This window comes from Aythya marila (assembly GCF_965140915.1).
Source record: "Aythya marila genome assembly, chromosome: Z".
NCBI classification, from domain to species: domain Eukaryota; kingdom Metazoa; phylum Chordata; class Aves; order Anseriformes; family Anatidae; genus Aythya; species Aythya marila.
Window position 1 is genome coordinate 85,502,293 of NC_139080.1, and position 20,691 is coordinate 85,522,983.

The window sequence follows — 20,691 nt, forward strand, 5'->3', positions numbered from 1 at the left end:
CAGCAAGCTGCTTCTGAAAATAAATCCCTCCCTACACTGGGTACGGGATAACAGAAGTAAGAAGATGAGATGTGTTCATGAATCATGTTTTGAGATTTTCAAAATCAGTAATTAGCAGAACACAGTGACCCAACAACTATTTTTAGTGTTGTATATTTAAAAAGTAATTTATGTTTAGATATTATTAGATGCACATTTAATTTCAAACCACAGTTACACAAAGTTTTAATTACTAAATATTAAGATACATTTTAGCATATGGTTTATGATTAGCATTTGTAATTCAAGCTATAAACAATATAACTAATTACATTTATTGGTGGAACTTTAGTTCCCACACATGTTCAATCACTTTCAATTATTTCCCTAGTAATCTACGACTCAGTAAGGTACAGAAAATGTGTTCTTACATAGCAGTAACTGGATAACAGTTTCTGTGCATTCAAGTATGATGTTACAGATTTGCCCTGTTTTTCTTAATATCATACAGCCACAAACATGTAAAAATGCAGCCAGAAAAGCTGCAAATGCCAATTGAAATGTTAGATGTTGTGGCATGTATCTGAAAATTGTAGTCAAGTGTTATTGGCCAGTTTAGTAAGGCACTACAAGACATAGCTTGATTTTTGTCATGAGGTCAAATACAGAGCTGAGGCGAGGTTTGCCCACCAAAGACTTGCAAGGAATAAACATAAAATGCTTCTCCTTTTGTACCAACTTCACAGCTGCTATGTTGATGCTACCAACAGCCACGAACAAGTCATTTCTTAATATCAGTTTTCTTCTCTGCTTAACACGAACGTGCCAGGTTTGCATCCAGTGCCTTGCACCATGAAGAAATGATGAACCAGAAATCTCTGGTGATTAAGATGATTACAAACAATTGGGACAGCTCCAGCAGCACTGAGTGCACAAAATGAATTCAAAAGATATTCATTGAAAACCCAAGTGTTTTTTGACTTCTTTGCTAGTTTTCTTTTCCCCTGCGGGCACAATCAAACGCAAAGGGCCCAGGCAGAAACCTCCACTCCAAATTAAAGCCATATGCTTCACACTACTCCCCTGTAAGAGGAACGGAGTCAGAAGAAGCAGCTGTGCAAAGGGTCTCTGTGACTACTGTAACCTACACTTCTATGAAGCGATTGACCCCAAATCCTTGTGTAGCAAGTGTAGGGGCACCTATACGGTGTAGCTGCTATATCAGCCTCATCATCTACCACCCAACATACCACGAGAGAAAGTGAAGTGATCAAATATGCATTTGTTGTAAGACACTATGCCCATCAGCTGCTGTTTCTTTTTCTTTCTTTCTTTTTATATTTTTTTCAGCTCTTTGCTATTACTAAATGCCATATGGATATAAAGTTGGGGAGAAAGGAAAGAATACAAAATAAAATTTTACAAACTAATACCCTAATAAAATACTTCAAGATTTATTTCACTTACATCTCATGCCTGCTTCAGTGTACGCACTATTTTATTAAACTGCTTTCAGTGGAACTCAGACTTCAAACTACTTCTACCAGAACCAGGTGTTAATATCCTTTGATTTTTTAAAAAAAACAATCAGGGTACATTAAATATACTTCTCAGATCTAGTTTTGCATGACAGATATGTGATGTGCCAATGGTTATATATTATATTCTTCCTCTCAGGCATGCATCTCCTGCAGAGATAGCAGACTACAGAAGCTGACCCTTACTGAGACCATCTTGTCTCTCTGACAAAGCTCCTTTTTAACTTCTTACTTACTGGTTACTTCCTGTGATGGATAAAAACTTTAGCTCAGCTTGTGATAATTTCACAGGCCCTGAGCACCCTGACCCTAGAAGCCCCAAGGTCAGAAGTCAAGTCTTGTTCTGAAACATCTGTGTGCTTCATATTAAAGTAGAACAAAAGTGAAGAAATATCCACCAGTGTGACAAGAGAAACAGGCAAAATGGGAATGACACGTTGGTCATCTGTTACCCATGCCACCTCAAGCCATTGACTGAAATCTGATGGAAAAACTCTACCCGCCAGCTCTCCAAGCTGCCTTCAAATAAGCGCTTTGTTTGGGAAACGGTGAGAAAGGTCTCCAGTTGTTTTTTATTTCTGCCTTATGTTAAGTGAGTTTATCTGTAGGTGGCCAGGGGCCCAAACAACACGGTTTTACAAAGTCTACAAAAATTCTGCTAACATTTTGTCTTTGAAATACAAGGCATACCACAACAACCTAGGTTGAAACACGTAGCAGATGAAAATCACAGCTTAAGATGGAGAAGACGACAGAACAGATACTCCCTTACCCTTCGTTGAATATGAGGAGCAACAGTCACACAACAATACAACCAGTTTATAAACTATTTGTTGCCAGAGTTGTGGTTATGGAAGGAATTACTAATCTTCACTGGTCTGGTCTCTTTAAAAATTACTTTTTAGACAACTTATTGACCTGCTAATAAAATACGTGTGGAAAATGATCAGCTGAACTGTTCTCAAGTTTCAAAACTATATGTATTATACATGTTTTAAAAATACTCTTCAGGAAGCACAGGGAAAATAATGCCCTTAATTTCAATAAATCAAAAGAGTTAATAAAAATCTACAGTTTTTAGACTAATACTAGTATTACCGTTCTGGATTCTTCTTACCTAAAGCTACTTAGAGCACCACAAGAATAAAGCCTAAATGCTTATGCATACTTTTACTTAACTAAGGCATTGCTCTTCCATTCAGGTAGGAAACACTTTTACTAACTTTAGGGTAGACTAAACTAAGATTTTTGACAAAACTACATATATGTCAGCTGATTCCTGTCTGTAAAACCAATGCTTTTACTTCTTCAACGCATTTTCCACAACAAATAGAGCTTTCTTTTTTTCTATTTTAGTTTTCTTCAGAAAAACATATCCTGATTACACCAGCATTTTACAACTGAATGAGAACACTATAGCTATAGTCTTCTATAAAAGCATTATAAATTGAACAGGCAAATACTTTGTATACTAGATAAGATGAACAAATTTGCCTTCTAGAAGTAAGGCCAAAAAGATTGACTAACTTGATCTTCAGTAGCCCCAAAATCAAGAGTAGGGAAGATTTTCACTGATCAGAGTCGAGCCTAGCTCAAATCACAGCAGGGTGTATCCAGAGTTACCTGAACTGAAAAAAGTCGTTCAGGCAAATTCTGCACACATTTGTGGAAAAAAATACAAAACTGGGTAAACCCCAAATCTCCTCTCAAATTCAGACCCAATCTACATACAAAAATGTGCAGGTGTTAGAGACAACTTAGATTTAAAATTATTCTTACTCATTCTCAGGCTTGACCTCCAGCATCTCTACCTGCAGACCAGAAACTGGCTGAGTGCTCCCTTTTTTACACAGTCCGAGAAAAGAGAATCCAATGAGTTTTGTTTTCCCACAGTCTTTTGGGTTAGTGGACATGTGGAACCATACTGTGGAACTCAACAAGAGAGAAAAATACAGTGACCTTCCAGTTTCAGAGAAATCCTCACAGATCTGTATCTGACCACTGGTCAAAGTTAGTCCTAAATTTCTGCTTGAAGAAGGTGATCACAAAGAATTTTGAAAATCTGTGAAAGACTTCAGGAAAGAAGGCAATGGGAAGTCACACTTACCAACTGTACAAACGCAAGTCCACCATAACTGTGAGCAACAAAAAACACGTTCTCTGCTGCTGACTGGGAAATAAAATGGTCCCAAACATAAACTGCATGTTCTTCAGGAGATCCATTATCCTGCAGAAAAAAAATTACATTTGCGACAATTACCTCTTAGAAACTGGCAATTCTGTCTAAAAGTAACATGTTCCTATATGTTAAAACGTGTTGGTAAAACAAGTCTCAAATTAATATACTCTAGTGACAAAAAATGAGTAAATTGATTTGTCTAAATAAAAGAAATTTAAGATTGCATTCTAAATATGGTAAAACAGTTGTTTTATTGTTGCTTATTTTAATAAATACAACGAAAATTATGCATCTGCAAAATTTTGTCTAAATACCATGATGGCAATTCAGCTAAACAGAGGCATTCAAAGAAATTTTGAGCCACTGCTCTGGTTTTCATTCTTTTGACAACTCTTTGTCAAATATTTGCTCACTGATGGTTTGTTTAAAGTAGCTAAGTCTTAGTCTGATAAACAAATAAAAATGAGTAGGAACAATATAAATATAATTTCAGTCTTTAGATTTTTTTTCATATTATGCTCCAATGGAAATCTGCCAAAGATTAAAACTATGGTATTTGCAACTACTCTTTTAAAAGCTAGTTTTATTTATTTTGCAACTGTAGACTATGAGACACAGGGCAGATAAACCACCTCCTGACTGCTTACATATTAGCTGTTGCTTTGGAGTCCCTGGTAGTTAGGGGAGTGTGTTTTTTTATTATTGAACTGTGAGATCCATTCAAACAGAGAGCCACTGAAGGCACTATAGTTACTTACACTGATTTTAGTGCACTGTCCTCAAACATCTGGGGTTGTGCACTCGCATCTCTACCTTTGAGACTATCAGAAAGCCCTGTACTCATTCATATTTTACTTCTTAGGCTGCCTACGACATCACAGCAAATTTGTCTGGTCTCAGGTGACAAGACTAGGCTGCTCTGTTAGTTCCTGTCTCCCACCAGGATTTCACACCTCTGTGGCATAATGCTGCTGGCTCCTTCCAGATGTAGAACATTTGTGCCAGAAAGAGCTGATCAGTGAAAGTCATGTGATTTCCTAAAATCTGCATCCTTTTCCCTTTTGCTCTGCTACATCAGCACCTTCATATCAGTAGAAGACACAGACCATATAAGCCTCATTTTCTTGGCGGAAATTAAGTACAAACCAGAAAAATCCAACAGAAATCAAAGTGATAATTATATAGGATGAATTGCTGCAACTTTATCAAGAGCACTGAAGTGACTTAGGTCTTAGTTCCATTCTAAAATACAATTTTGGGAATTTAATCTCTTATGGTTCTCTAGTATGAATGAGAAGTCAGACAACTAAGTAACTAGATTTAGGTTTTTACTGCTATTCTCATGCCTGGTTTCCTATCCTAAATAAGAGTGAAACAGCTACAAATCTTTATGGATCTGAACCCACAACTTTTGAAACAATCATGTGTTTTAAAATTGCATTTTTCTAAGGTTGCAGCAATTAAAATATATTTATCATATTTGCCAAGAAGCACTGAAGATATTCATCTTAATCCTCGACAGATTCTGTATTTGATTGAATATGACAGAACATAGTTTTAAATAAATATGCATTAACTACTGTAAATCACCTCAATATGAAAAACGGCTTATTTTCTTCCAAACCACATTTTGAAATATGATTGTAAAGACAAGTAAAGGAGGTAAAGACCCCTCCTTTGTGAGGAAAGACGTAAGTTTTTCAAAAGAAATTTCATAAGGAAAATACGATTGACAGACTAGTTATTAAGATAAAGCTGAAGAACACCTCAAACAGGAGTTTCTTAAGGAAAAGTGATGCATTCTAATTACGATACGTAAGAAAAAGGAACATTAAAACACAGGGAACATTTCTAAATGAGTAGTTTAACTCAAATATTTACTTCAGTTAAATATGCTGAGATATTTGTTTTGTAAATATTAACGTTACAATTATTTCCTGTAACAGCAATGTTTGTGTAGGCACCTAACCCTGCTTTAACATTCTGACAAAAAGAGAGGCTGTTTGTAGATAACACTGTGTTTTCAGGTATCCTCTATTTATTATTTTCAGGTAATTTCTATTTATTTCTACATGCTGCTTTTGGGAAAAGCACACAATCCTTGGATTACCACAAGACTACGACAACAGCAAGAAGCTTCTGAAGGATTCAGAAATTCAGCCCAAATAAGCTTCCACCAATTAAAGCATAACCAGTGGTCTAGTAAACCAGATCATTAACTGCACAGCTTCACAGTCCGGTACAAAGACTCGATAGGATTTTATAAAAGCAGAAAGAAATGAACTAGAACAACTTACATATAGACCGTAACTACAGTTTCCTTTGTTACTGGTGAAAAATAAATAAATAAATAAATGAAATGAAATGGCAGGATAAACTGTATTGCTGTACTTACTCTGCTAAACTCTACACAAGGTAAGGAAAACACGTATGTGAGAGACGGAGTTCAGAGGAGTAGTGTATGTTTAAAAGAAAAGCCCTTTCTCCATAGTGTCTGCTTATTTTTCTCCTCGTAGCAAGCCAGTATTTTAAACAACTTGGATGGAGAATAAACCAGTGCCGCGTCCATACAAGAAACAGCTGGCCACGTAAGTGGGCACAGCAGACTGCAGAATACTGCAGGTCTCTTTAGGATTTTGAATTGCGTTGGGTCCATTAGGACCTGGGGATTAACCACGTCTGTCTGGCCTCAGTTAAATTATGAGGCTGAATACTGCAGTTTCAATATGAAAGGTGACAGTTTCAGGCAGCTGTTGCTTTCCTTCTTTTCATTGCAGCTAAATACAATGCACTTATATACCACCTTGTTAAATTATTTGGTAAGTGGGGCCTCTTGGTCATGGTTTACATAATTATCTATATGATTGTACAAAAAGGAATGGAGAAATCATGCTATGTACCTCCGAAGGCAGCTGAGGCTTAATGCATTCTCATTTGTGAAACAGATTGAGATAGAAAGGTGCTAGGAAAGCTGAACTTAGATTTCCAGCTGCTGGAAGTCAGTCATCTGCAACCAGTAATTCTATGTCTAAATAAGTGTTTTGATTTTTCAGAAGTGTGGAAGTCATGGCAGTGGGTCTTCATCCCTCTGAAAATATCCCCGGTACATATAGTTGGATACAAAAGCCAAAAGATATTAGGAATTAGAAAATGGTCTATTAGAAAAAGGTCTCCATGTGACTCCTAACCAATGCAAGGTAACCTGGAAACAAGCAACTGTCATCTTGCTGCAGATGGGGTACCTTCCTGACTCAACTAACACACCTGAGCTTCATCTTGCTCCAAGCAAAAGCTTGGAGCACAAAGGGTATAAATAACCTGTGCATGTGCTCCTACCATGAAATATCGTACGTGGCTCCGTTATATTCAATATTCCATTGAATGGAATACTATCAGATAAGATTTAGCCTTTAATTCGTTGATAAGTGAAAAGAAGTCCAGGTCTTTTTCATAATAACTATTATATTTCAGTTCTTTTTACTGATAAAAATAGAATGAATATACCTCGTCTGCCATCGTTGACTACCAACACTATGGAGACTATCAGATATCGAACACCTGTCATACCTGCATGTAGCAAATCCTGTTGAAGATTACCTTGGAGATAAAGGTGGTTAAAATCATTTCAGGGAAGCATTGCCAAAGGTATTTTAGATTGCTTATGTTACATTCATTCCTCTTCCTGAGTGCTACAGTAGGCACACTTTTCTCAAACTGGCTATACAAGGGGCATCCATAAAAATAATACAGAATATAAATAGGCTTACAGTAGGTTCCAGTTCAGTTAATGATAGGTGTATGGAGATACTTAAAAAAATGCTCTTGCCACACATAAATATTCCTTTTCAATGAGAAATGATCATCAAGATATAGAATAGAATATAGAATGAAATAGAATGAAAATAAAATAGAATAGAATGAAATTTTTTTTAATGTGGTAGAAATGAATAATCACAAACACTGCTTTAAGAACACATTCCTTTTTCTACTGATAAACGGCCTTTTTGTTTTTGCAGAATTTTTTAAACACTACCTATTAACTATGTATAAAAAAGTCATCAGTTCTAAAGCCAAATAGCAATTACTCAAAAAATGATCATAAATGGTTAATATGGAGCTTTTCATTTTAATATCAAAAGTTTAATCGGATAGTTTAGCAGCCGAGTCTATGAAAATAATATGACAATGATTAATAAATTCATGTTCCTCATGTATATGAAGTCATTTAATATCCCAGGGCCGGAACCTCTGCCACAGCCGTGAGCCGCGTGGAGCAACAGATTGAGGCAGGGAAGAGGCCGCCGCTCCCTGACCTGCTTGGCCTCGCCTCGAGCTCTGGCAGGGGTTAGAGGAGTCCTGTGCTGCTCTAACCTACACCAGCTGGGCTGCGTTTCGAAGGGACCTCTCTCCAAGAAGAGCTGGCAGGTGGCACTGCCCTCCCCGATCCTCCCGGCTGCGGTGCGCTCAAGCTGTCTGTGATGGCTGCCTGGTGGCGGTCACTCCTCAGCGTCAGCATCGGCTCTCCGCCGCCACGGTGCTGCCAGGCGGCTCGGCACTGTGAGAAGTCCTGCCCTTTCGTCAGTGCATACATACGCCATGCCTTAAGCTCCTTGTCCTCTGGGGCTTTTCTCTTTGTTACCTCTGTGCCCATTTCTGGCTTCCTATTTCTCATTACTGCTCAGTAGGCCATTCCCGTACTGTTGAAGGGCCTAGAAAACCCTACCAAAAATACTCTTACATGATGCTACTCCTAATCTCATACACTCTTATGATCTTACACACTCTTTCAGTCTTACACACTCTTACAATACCCCTAATCTTAAACACTCTTATGTGATGCTACTCTTAATCTTATTCAAAATTTTTGAGATTTTTGCTTTGCAGTTTTAAAATTCTCCCTGTACAGTTTAGAAGCCCATGGAAAGAAAAAACAAAACAAAACAAAACAAAACACAAATGATTGTGGGTAAATTCTCTGGCAATCCATTGTGCACAGAAGCAGGGAAACAGAATGCAGATTTCAGTCTGTCATTTCTTCCAATACTGCTAGCGTTAAGAGTTGAAAGGTATATAACATTTTAATGACTCGAGCCATTAGGAATACACAGATAAGCAGTGTGCATACAGTGAATACAGTGTTACGTTCTGTCGCTTTCAAAAAAAACAGGTTGAATTTACTAATGTAATATTACAGTCATTAATTGTTAAATACCAAGCTGAAGTGATGCAGCAACCCAAGCCTTATCAACTATGCCAGATTCTAACACCTAGACACTGCAAGGTCTGCAGTTATGATGGACTACCTGAGTTGATAACACATGGAATTATCTAAACAACATTTGCATATTTGGGTAATTATTTCCTAAGGTTAATTAGCTCCTGCAAAGCAGCTTGCCCTTTGAGACTGCTTACTGTGACAGGTTCACATATTTCCTGTTTTGATGCCAAAATTTACAGATTTTTTTTTTTTTTAAAGTAACCTGTTGCTGGAAAGTTGCAGATGGGGCAGGAGCTCAAGACCTTGAACTAGTATTTATTTATTAGGGCAGGGCGGCTCAGATCCTATCCTCAACTTCTGATTCATCGAAACTCCAAAAAATCAAGTAAAGAAAATCAAATTAGTTCCAAGTTCAGGCAACAGCTCCCTCAAAAGGCACTGTTTTTCAAATCAAGGAGTTTGTTAGAATCATATTTTTGCAATAAGTGGAAAGTGAAATGCATACACATAGGGAAATGTGCCATACAACTGAATAGCTTTTCAACAATTTACTTGAAGGTGGTTTCTATAATTACCAATTATCACAGCAAAACAACTTCTCCTTCTAGCTAGATGAGCTACTGTAAACAAGCACAGTACATGTGTTTAATATGGGAGAACAGAACTGCACGCTAGCTTAGAGGCAGGGATGTGAAGAGGGCTCAGACCTCCTGTTTCCACTCCTTGTGCAGGTGATCTTTCCATACGAGCAGGACCTTTACAGTTGTGCACGGCTCTTCTCAATGCTGTGGTGAGATGTGGGGCAGATAAACTCTTGCACCTCCCCCAGCTCTTCTGAAAATTGTTGAATTAAAAATAACATATAATGTAAGCAAAACCATATAAAACTATAACCTAGAGAAGTAGCAGTTTTTCACCAAAACAGCCCATTTTCAGTGGCAACTGGCTAACATGGATATTTTCTGTACAATAGATTTTCTGTACAAGAAACCTGTGCTCTTTTAAAAGAAAATCATATGTTTGAAGGTCTGAAATGAGCAGCTACCAGATATAGTATGTTCCCTGCTGGTATACAGTTCGTGATTATCATAACTAGACTCACACTAGCAACATATTTTGCAGAATTCCTAGATAATGGACAAGTAAAAATTAGATGTATTTCACTGGAAACATTCTTTGACTAGGAAGTAATACTTTCAAAAACAAATTTATTTCTCTCTCTCTATATATAAATATATATATACACATATATATAAATGTACATGTATGTATCTGTACAAAACACTACGCAAGGGTGGTGAGTGTTGAAGACAAATGAATAGGGAAGATCTTAATCCATATTACTGCCAAGGTATGATTTTTGAAGCTGTGGCCTAATTAGGTACAGAGTAAGTCAGGAGGAACTCTGTCATTTGCTTTAATACCAGTGGAGTTAAAAACAACTCTTCAGTCCTTTAAAAAACTCAGCAACCCAGAGCTATGCATTTAGGTTTGCCTAAGAATACCTGCTTCCTCCTGCCTTCCTATTCTCCCTCACAGCTCTGATGTTTCTCTTCTTGTCTTCCCATCATGGCACTCCCATTTTCTCTGTACTTGCATATCTACTTTACTCTTCTTCATACACTTTCCTTCCTTTCATAATCCTCAAATTAAAAAAAAAAAGAAAAAAAGTGAAATCAAGTTTCTTTTGCCCATTCTACTGCATCATCTCCTGTATTGGTGTAGCACTGTTCTAACATTCTCATCTCTTTTTCCTTCCCCAACAGTACCCCTACAAGTACTAAATTACGCTTATCGCCTGCTGTACATTCCTCACTCCTTTTGCAAATATATGCCTTATTTAAGACAATAATTGTTTCATTATGATGGAAAATAATGAAACCATACGATGCAGAGCAGTTCCAAAGCCTCAGGAAAAGGTCTAAGAAGCTTCAAGGGCAAGAAAGCTGGAATAGAAGCCAAAAAAACAGCCAGCATGTGATTTGTTCCCCAGAGACAGCTGTTATAGTATTTTGACCAGAGAAGAGGAGGAACGTAAGGAAAGGAAAGAAACCAAAAACAGGAAAAAAGCGGAAGGAAAGATATCATATTGTTTTCCTGCAGCATGAATGTTTGCAAACAAGACTTCAAAGTATCTAGCTCAGGCCACGCAACAAAATTTAACGTTTAATGGAGAAATTCCAGTAACTGTCCCATCCATCAGAAATTCTTTTTTACATTTTTAACCGCACGGTTGAGAGCACTATTGCACAGGTATTTCAGAAATGCCTCCTAAGAGGTGACCCGAGGATAAAAAGGACATTGTATAATTCCTTACAGAATGGCTAACACTAATTTGCATGCCACATATATACAAATATACATACACCAATATGGGCTGGCTTTTACAGCACTCATAAATAGACGTATTTTTAGGAAGGACAGCAAGTCCTTCCAAGTGCATTTTATGCTGAGGCTAGTCCAGCTATATGAAAGGAGATGAAAACAGGCTGCAAAAGACAGCAGATGAAGGTAACGAAATCAAGAAAACCTCAGGGTCAAAGCAGATGGGGAGAAGACACAGAAGCAGAGAAGGGTGGAGGCCAGTTTGTAACAAATCTTCAGTCTGACAACATGCATCTAAAACTCAGTTGAGTACGTCCTGCTAAGAGCACTTGGAAGAGAGAACACTACATCAAGAAAGTTATTTTATTCGCTGCATCCTGAGTTAAATAGAAAGGAGACTATGTGAGAAAAAGGAATGGTTAGAGGGGAAAATAAAATGCAGACAACTAATGCTTTGGGCTTGAAAGGTTCAATGGAGGACATGTTTCACTCCTCCCTTCCTTTATGGTCTCGGTACAGGTTTTATTTGTATATTTTGCCACATTTAAACAACAAAACCCAGCAGGACTTTTCAGCTGTGTAGGCAGCAGAACAAGTTCATGGTCACCAAAGTCTGCTGTAGCTCTATGGAAACACAGAACATTGAATTCGCAAAGGTTGAACACTAAAATGATGCAAATGCATTATTGGTGAATGAAGTTATTTTCTTCAACAGTTGTGCTCATATGCATTCAGATACAGTCACCTCGTGTTTTTCCTTATGACCTTAGCAGGGATTAAACCAAGAGCTTTTGGATGCAAACACACAAGCCTCCTTCCACTTATCTCATAGGAATAAGTGGGGAAATAAAAAGACTGTATTATCTTTTTAAGGGCAACTTGTAAGAAGGGAGCAAGATATATACTCTGGCAGGAGGTAATGGCTGATTTTGAGACAGAAGTAGATACCAGGTATCACACTAGCTCAGTCGGGTCAGGTGTAGAGCTGTAGATATAAATAGCATAGCCAAGGTTATTATTTGGTACATACCTTCTGAAAGCAATATGGCAAAGTGACTTAAGGTTGAATTTTTCATATTACAGATCTCAGTCTTATTCCCAGATCTATTTGAGGTGATGCTGTGTAATTTCTTGTGCCTATTTTATTTGTGAAGTGGGTCAGTGATGGAAGTGTTCCCAATATTGCTTATGAAGCCTTAATAATAAAGCTGTTATGTGTTTACAGTCAGCTACAGTAAGGAAGACTAGAAGTCTTATGTATTGCAGTTAAATCCATGTTGTATTAAGTTATAGACTAGTCCAACCTCCAAAACTCCTGACAATTTATCAGCAAAGCACAATCTTGACAGACCTAGCAAATGAGTACATATTACATGAAACATCTAATACCTGGCATACCTAATAGTCAAATAAAAGATGTAAAACAAAAATATATTTGGCAGAGTAAAAAAAAAAACAATTAAATTGTCACTATCAATGCAAAGGGGATCAAGAGCTGTATTGGAAGGAAGCACTGATACACACACTTTGCTACAACGCAAGTCCTGAGATTAGGCTCTGTTCTCAGCTTAAAACTACACATTTTAGTGAATTCAAGACTGACAATATCTGGCCAGGTGTTCCACTCAGAAAAAGGAGTCTGGGAAAGGCATCAGGTAAATGGGAAATCCATCAGTTATGAGGGAAGGGAAAACAAGATTATTTTTAGCAACGAGCCATACATAGACAACCCCTGAAAAATCTTCTTTCAAAGCAAAATGATATATAGCAGTAGAGGGGAAAACAGATGACTCCTTAGGTTTCCTGGAGCTGGAGAGTTCACTGGCAGAAACTGGAAAAATGCCAGATTATATTCCAAAAGTGTTTTTTGTTTCCTATCAAGATGCCAAGATTCAATCTGCTCTAAGGTAACACCCCCAAAATGTTTCGGTGAGTAGCCGTGTTTTACTTCAAGTAGGGAAGACTGCATGAGTACATCCCGGCCTGGTGTGCCTCTGAGCCCACACGCGACGCCCCGTGCTCCTGCAGTGCACACATAATCCTGTCAATCAGCAACAGGATGGCTGAGAACAAACTGGATTTTAGCTCCGGCTGTTGCCAACATCAGCAGTTAACTTATTATTTTTTTTTTTTTTGCGTTTCGTGTTTTGGCTCCTCCCCTGGGCCCGTGTTCTCCCCAGGTCCCACTGCAATTACAATCCAAGACGACTTCAGACTGTGTCCCACTTTTCCCACTTCAGACATAAGCTGGGCTTTCCCTGGTGATGGTGGTCAGGAAATAAAATTCAGAGCTATGCTATATATATGTGAGAATGGAGGGAACATGGATCCTAACCTTCCCCTGGGCAGTATGTGGGAGTTACTTTTCCTCTTTATATCCAGCTTTATTGCACACAACAAAAAGAACGAAGCAGCTCCAAGCCAGAGGAAGTTTTCCACAGCTATATGTTCAGCTAATACAGTTCCTGATCAATAACCAAGAGCTACTTCTTAACTTAAAAAAAAAACAAATCAAAACCAAATCTATGCTCTCTTGCTGTATGTAAAGTTCATCATACCACCTCTGAGGAACAAACTAACCGAGGAAGCCAGATCCCTTTTTTCCACCTTTTTGGCCACAGAACCTGACTCTGGCCCTCATTTATAATATTTTAGTAGGCAAACAATGTCTGGAAATCATGGAGTGAAATCAAAAGGTGTCAGTGGTCTTAGCTGCATTGCAGCACCACTGACCCAGTAATATATTTCCATTCTGGCAAATGCAGATCTTTGCAGGAGGCCCTCAGCGCATTGCCATGTCAGGACCTCACAGATGTAAAAAGAATGTGCATTTTTAAGACTCTCATTGCAGGTGAAATGTCGTAGATTTGCATTTAAACAGAATATCAAACACGGCAAGTTTGGCTGAAGATCTGTGAAGAAATAAACAGAGAGAGAGGCTGCTGCAAACGGAACTTGAGCAGGGGAGAGCCCCTTCAGAGCAAAGGCTGCTCTTTCCTGGCAACATGGTGCACAAGACAGGCCACGCAGGAGCAGGCCAGCATCATGTCTCCTGTCGATACGGGATCTCTATGAGAGACCAAACCTGAAGCTTTGAAGTTGCTCACAACACTCTGTGAGTGTGGTGTGGTGCTGAGGCCACTGTGATAGCCGCAGGGCTGGCAAGCGAGCCTCTCTGAATCCAGTTGGCTGTCCGCCTGCACCCTGAAGCAGCAGGCCCAGTGCTTTCCTGTAGCTCCATCAGCCAGCTAATGAAGCAGCAAATCTTACGCCCCTTGCTAAATCTGCAACACATGACACGGGCTCACTCATTTTCTACTCTGAATATCTTCTGCCGTAAATTTGTTGTGCTCCATTTTATTTTTTGAATGCCCACCCTAGCTCCTTGGCTTTTTGTTATGACATCCAGGAGATGGAAAATTCTTCTGCCAAACACCTCCCCAACTTTATAACTTGAAGGGGCTTGCTGTTTATAAAGTAATAACCAGATCTCAGGCTAAGTTAATTAAGTCTCAAATGTTATTACAGCAACATCTCCCTGGTTAAAGTATCTGCTTGTCAGCCACGGTAAGACAACTTTGTCAGCCTGTTGTTCCAATTTGGATTTCCCTGTTATTACTTCTGCTGGAGTCTGGCATGTACTGTCAACACCACCCAACTGTCTTCTGGTAAAGTGCAGGAAAGGAAACAGAAAAGAAGAAAAATCAGACAGAATCAGTTTCTCAGTGGCTCTCAGTTGCCATCTCCAGGAAAGTTTTTTTTTTTTTTGTGTGTGTGTGTGTGTGTGTGTGTGTATGTGTGTGTAAAAATCTGCTTGGGACCATCATAATGGTCTGCACAAACCCACAAATAATTTTATTTATTTATTTATTTTTAACATCAGTTGCTCCCTATGGGGCTGGAGAGTAAATAGTTAAAAGCCTTCCTTCAAAACAAATCTTGTCCCTAAATATCTGCAGTATCTTTTTGCTTGGTACTGTTTCCAAATTGACAGACATGGTAGGAGTCACCTAAGCCAATTATTTTATCATTAAGACAAGAATGCAAACACAAACATGAATTTTTTCTTTTTTAGTCTGGGGATAAGGACATTGCTGACTCACAGAGAGGAAAGAGGTGCAGGAGAAGAGAATAGGAGGAAGGAGGGAAATGAATCAAAGGAAGTTTTTCTTAAGAAAAAATAACTAATTTCCCTTTTAGCTCTCTGACAGACTTTTGTATTTTTGCTTTTTTGGTACTTTTCCCCTCCATATAACTTGTGGAGTTTCAGGTGAAGGAGCTGAGAATTTGAAGCAGCATCTTCTGTGCTGTCAAACAGCCTCTGCGTGAGGAAACAGGCCAGAGGTGTAACAGCAGCTCCTCAGACCAGCCCCATCTGCACCTTTGTCTCATGGATATTGATAAATACCCGTGCAGTTCACATGACCACCCCCGTGCCATGCCTAAGCATGCTACCTGCCAGCCCCGGCACACGGACATACATATTCTGTTTAGTTTAAGGAACTACTACAGCAGTTAAACAAATGTTAAGTTAAGCTAATAAAAATACTAAAAGACTAGGGCAGTGCATTTCAGTACAATACTACTTGCTTGTACACCTACACATTGTTTTTGTCTCCTCGCATTGTTTTCTCCCCTCCAAACTACTTAATCTCAAGGACTGAGATTTTGCCCACAACATATTTCTGTCTCACATAATAAAACCATTACTAAAGATGGCCTTTTGTGTGACTGAATTATTTGAACAAAAGAACATTTCTAAAACAGACCATCAGGTTGTATAGTTGCAGCTGTCTTCCCTACCAGCCATGTTTCTGGCAATTAATGGATAAACTGTGGGGACAAGTACATAAAAATTAATACAATACCTTCACAAAAAGAATTACCTTTGTTAAGACACAAAGAGAGATTGTGCTAGTTGTTTAAATGATTACATGGATTTTTCTTAACATGAACAACTATTTAGTTTGAAATGAATGCGTCTTAAACATTCAAAAACTCCGAGGGGAAGTCATGCAGAAGTGTTATTTTTCTATTTCCTAAAGTACTTAAAGAGTATTTTACTTTCCAGTTCTTTCAATCTGTTTATATGTTGTAATGAGAAACAGACATTTTTTAACCATGCTATTGCAAGAAAAATAGAGTTTTGGCCAAGAAAAATGCAGATTTCCCTAAGACCGGAAACAATGAATCTAACAAACTTCAACACATTTAAGTAAAACAACAACTTAGTATTTTCATTAACAATTTTGGTTTCAGAACAAAGCAAGGCTGTAAAGTCTCTGCTACAGAGTTTGTATCTGTTATACAAGTTAAACTAAATAGAACAGCTTCGCTCTGTACTTTCCTTTTTGACACTCTTGTCTCTATTTATTACAAACACTCAAAAGTGGTTATTTAAGTGAAAGAAAGATTTAACAGCCTCAAAGCTATTTGATTTCTTCTAATAAAAGGAAGAAAGTGCTCAGTGCTTTAAGTAAACTGATACACTGTTTACTTACTGTACAGTTGTAAAGATTTGCTCAAGTGCCTTAATATGCAGTGTTAGCCTTCTATAATTAATTGTATTTGACGTAAGTGCCATTAGCATATAAAATAATTATCCACATGAATGACAAACACAATCCCAAATTCAGATTCATGTTTTCTATCGGTTTTTGTTTCAATAATCATCTGACCCAGAACTCTGAGGGAAGAACAGCTGAATGTTATTCAAGCCTTAATTCTACTTCTCAATTTTACTGCTCAGCCCGCCTCTATTATTTTTGTTTGATAACAAGGTACACTAGGAAATGACCTTTAATCCTGGTGCATTGCCATGCAACCTCAGGACTTGCTTTTTACCTCTGACTTGAACTGTGTGACTCCCTTGTGCTGACCATTTTATTACAGTACATACTTTTTTGCTTAGATTAGTGAAGACACTGCAGCAACAGTGCATCGTGGACGGCGAAGATCATTAGGCATTAGATCACTAGCAATTTTTCTTCTAATCTAGTGTCATCTTTTAACAACTCAAAACATCCAACTACATAACAGACAGCTTGGCTGTATTTTAAATTAGCACAAATGCTAAAGCCAGGAAATGTAATTCTCAGGATATCAGAACAAAAGGTTCAGAGAAAAAAGAATTCTTATATACTATAAGATTATCAGGACTAGACTGTCACACTGTGACCTTGCTGGCGTCTAGCTAATCTGACAATATTTGGCAGAGCATTGTTTCAAATCAATAACTAATTAACAAAGTACAAAAGAAGTTGTACTGTTTTTGAGGCTCCTTGTTAAAAATGGCTTTTGGTTGCACATGGGCAGAAAGGTCGCTTTTATGACATCTTCACGAGTCTTTCAACATCTTGCCACTGTCAGATTAAATTACTTTTAGCAATTAATTGTCATAAGTTAAAACAGAAGCACATTTGTTACAGCAGGTTGTCATAATGACATGGTGAGCAGTTGTTTTGATATGAATTTCTTTCACTGACCCTCTATCATATCTTAATTTTTTTGGTTGACCTAACTGGAAAATTGGGAGCAATCTTCTAATTCAGGCAGCACAGGCCAAACATTGGGGGGCTTATTGAGACCATATACTGAGCAATAATCTAACAGAAATTCTAGAGATAACTGAAGATCTTGAGAATAACATATTGTATTCTACAGAATATGAAATTTATGATTTATACTGGTGGGTGGGATGAGAAAAATAAACTCTAAAAACCCACAGTGATGTATCTTTTGTAGTGTTTAAAATGGTCCCTGATGCCATTTTAATCCCATATTAGCAAGCACCATTTGTTTGATGCATTTTAAAATCAGGATTAAGAGGACTCAACATCTGTAACCTGTACTCATTCAAACAGTTGAGAGGCTTTGGAGGCTTGGACCTTATTGGGCTTTAAATAAAAATAATTCTAACCTTAAGTTATTTTTGTTAAACTTCTTTAACAAAATCATGATACATACATACTACCAGTTTTATAGATTAGTCTTCCAATATTTCTTGTCAATGTATCTGTGAGTTTGCTATAAAACACTACATCATGATGAAACATCCTGACAATAATCTGAACAAAAAGAACTCATATTTATTTATCAAACATGAAATCCCATGTTAGCTGTCTTTTAGGCCTTACCATGCCATCCGATTTTTTAGAGCTTCTCTGAAAAACACCAGTTCACTCTAGCCAATGATGATGCAAACAGAGTCAAATTTATCAGAAAGAGATACAAACATTATTGACCGAACATCTATTTCCTTCCGCTTAATATCTCTTCTGTGTCAATATTTTGTGAGGTTTGTTACCTCTTAGAATTTGGGAGGGGAAAAAAAGTCATTGGAAAAAGCAAGATGTAGTCTGTATGCATACTTGGGTGCTATATAATTAAATCCTGTGTTTTGCCATTAACCTTATATAATATTGAATCTTTCAGGCTTAAACTACACAAACAAGTGTTTCTATCATATGAATTCTCAGGTAGGGCAGGTGGAGCCATCAAGAAGATAGCACAAGGTTTCTGCACAAGGGTCACAGAGGGTTCCTCTGCTTCTAATAGAAAAATCTGATCTGCTGTGTTTACACACGATGTGTAACACTGTGTGAAGCCTAGAGATTGAGCTTAGAAGCCTAAACTCAGCACCAAATCCTGAAAAGCGTTCGCTCAATTAATACATGTAGTTCTCATGACATAATTTAATAGGAACACCCCCCCTGCTTTAAAGGGATGGTAAAACTGAGGTGAAACCAACAATGTACTAATTAAGGCAGATAACATAAAAGTTAATCAAGACCTTAAGGGAAAGGCTGCAAGGAATTAACGTAATCCCCACACTGCCACATAATGTCCGAATGCCTGGCCGGAGGGAATGAAGTGCAGATGAACAGGAAAAAGGAAGGCGGATTCACGCCGCCCTGCACCGGAGAGGAGGAAGCTGTGCAGAGGAGCGGTTCTGGGTGGCTGCAGGAGCCATCCTTAACAGTGGCAGCAGAAAAGCTGCAACCCCGGGAGCTCTCCGGGTAGGTTGTCTCTGGCCCTGGATGTCTCATAGCAGCTAATTAACCAGATCTTCTGTCTAACTGAGATTTTGGAAGAGCTCTAAGAGCTCCCACGGTTAACAGTAGTTGAGCAGTGTTTTGTAATCACTGTTTAGCGCGTTTTGATAATTTGGTAGTTTAGCTCTGTTGGTGAAAACGTCTCTACACTGAAATATTTTAAATCTTAAATGTGGTTTGGTTATAAAACTGACATTAAGCAGTAAGAATTGGTAGTTGCCAGGTACCAGATGTCTTGGAAATCCCCCAAATTGCAATCATATTTACAATGCCCAATACCCCAGTACGATGCCAGAATATCCAAAATTGCCTCTGCACTAAGCAGCATGGAATAGTTTTAGCGGTGGCAACGCAGATGTCTGCATATGCAAACTTCTTCCAACTAATAGTGCTCACAGACAACTGTCTGGATGGCAGTGTCCTAATTAGCAACACCTAAATCAGTAGTACCTTATGAACATGGGCATAGGTTTGAAGATGAAGAGAAACTGGGAGCCTGCCCATAGGTTTCAAGGCAATTTGAAATTCATGCATTGGCCTAGAGCTGAGATACAGATTCAGGTCTCACTTTGAAATTAACTAACGTGTAGACCAAATCTTCTAAGAAGTGGTTGTGCACAGGCTTAATTAAACGGCTGTTTACTAATGCTTTAATAAAGTTGCAGCCTTTTTAATTCTGCCATGTCTATCCCCTTCTAAACACACACTTGGCAAATAATCGATTTGAATGTCACAGAGCATTTTTTTCTGTTCCCCAAACACAAAAACTGCTTTGTAGTTTAAAATGAAAGTTTGCAGATTCAACTTAACAATACAGACAAAACCCTTTTTGCCAAAGAAATAGCAAAGGAGAGGGAGGAGGAAGGACACGGACAGTGCCTCAGTCCCTCCCACTATTCACAATTGAGCTTGCTATTAACATCTGGGAAACATCTGGGAAAAAAGCCATTTTCCTCTATTGCTCTACTTTCAGCAAATTTGGTCTTTCAGCAAATTTGAGGAGACGATTTGGCTTGTGGAGTTTCTTGATCTGTGAAGAAACCTTGAATGTTCTGCTCAACACACCTGGATGAAAAATGCCAGAAAACACTGCTGCCTGTCTGGAGGGGCTTGTATTGCTCAGGGCGCATTTAAGCAGAAGTACTTGTGAAAGATCACATGGAATTAACCACATTAATAGCTCAGTAGGCTTCCTGGTCTCAGTCACCTTTGCCTACTCTTTGTAAATGGATGACCAACTACAGTGTCAATAGTGCCACATGTTTCTGAGAGGTAAATTCACCTCTCTTCACAATGTCCACAGAGACTATGCACAGTTTAAATGCTGCCCTGAGGGCTGACATGGGACTTGGTAACTCAGAACCACTGAACCGTGTCAGCTGGAAAAGACCCCCCACA

General features: G+C 38.3%; 1 protein-coding gene across 4 annotated transcripts in view; it reads right to left on the reverse strand.

Annotated features, from left to right (window-relative positions):
- ARB2A (ARB2 cotranscriptional regulator A) overlaps positions 1 to 20,691 on the reverse strand; it is a 253,767-nt gene that overhangs the window by 97,719 nt on the left and 135,357 nt on the right. For 3 of the 4 annotated variants that reach the window (XM_082783042.1, XM_082783043.1, XM_082783045.1), the window contains exon 8: positions 3,625 to 3,744. The exons of the other annotated variant lie outside the window; for it this stretch is intronic. In XM_082783042.1, coding sequence (XP_082639168.1) covers positions 3,625 to 3,744 — 120 coding nt within the window. The remainder of the gene's footprint in view (positions 1 to 3,624; positions 3,745 to 20,691) is intronic. 4 annotated transcript variants of the gene reach the window in all.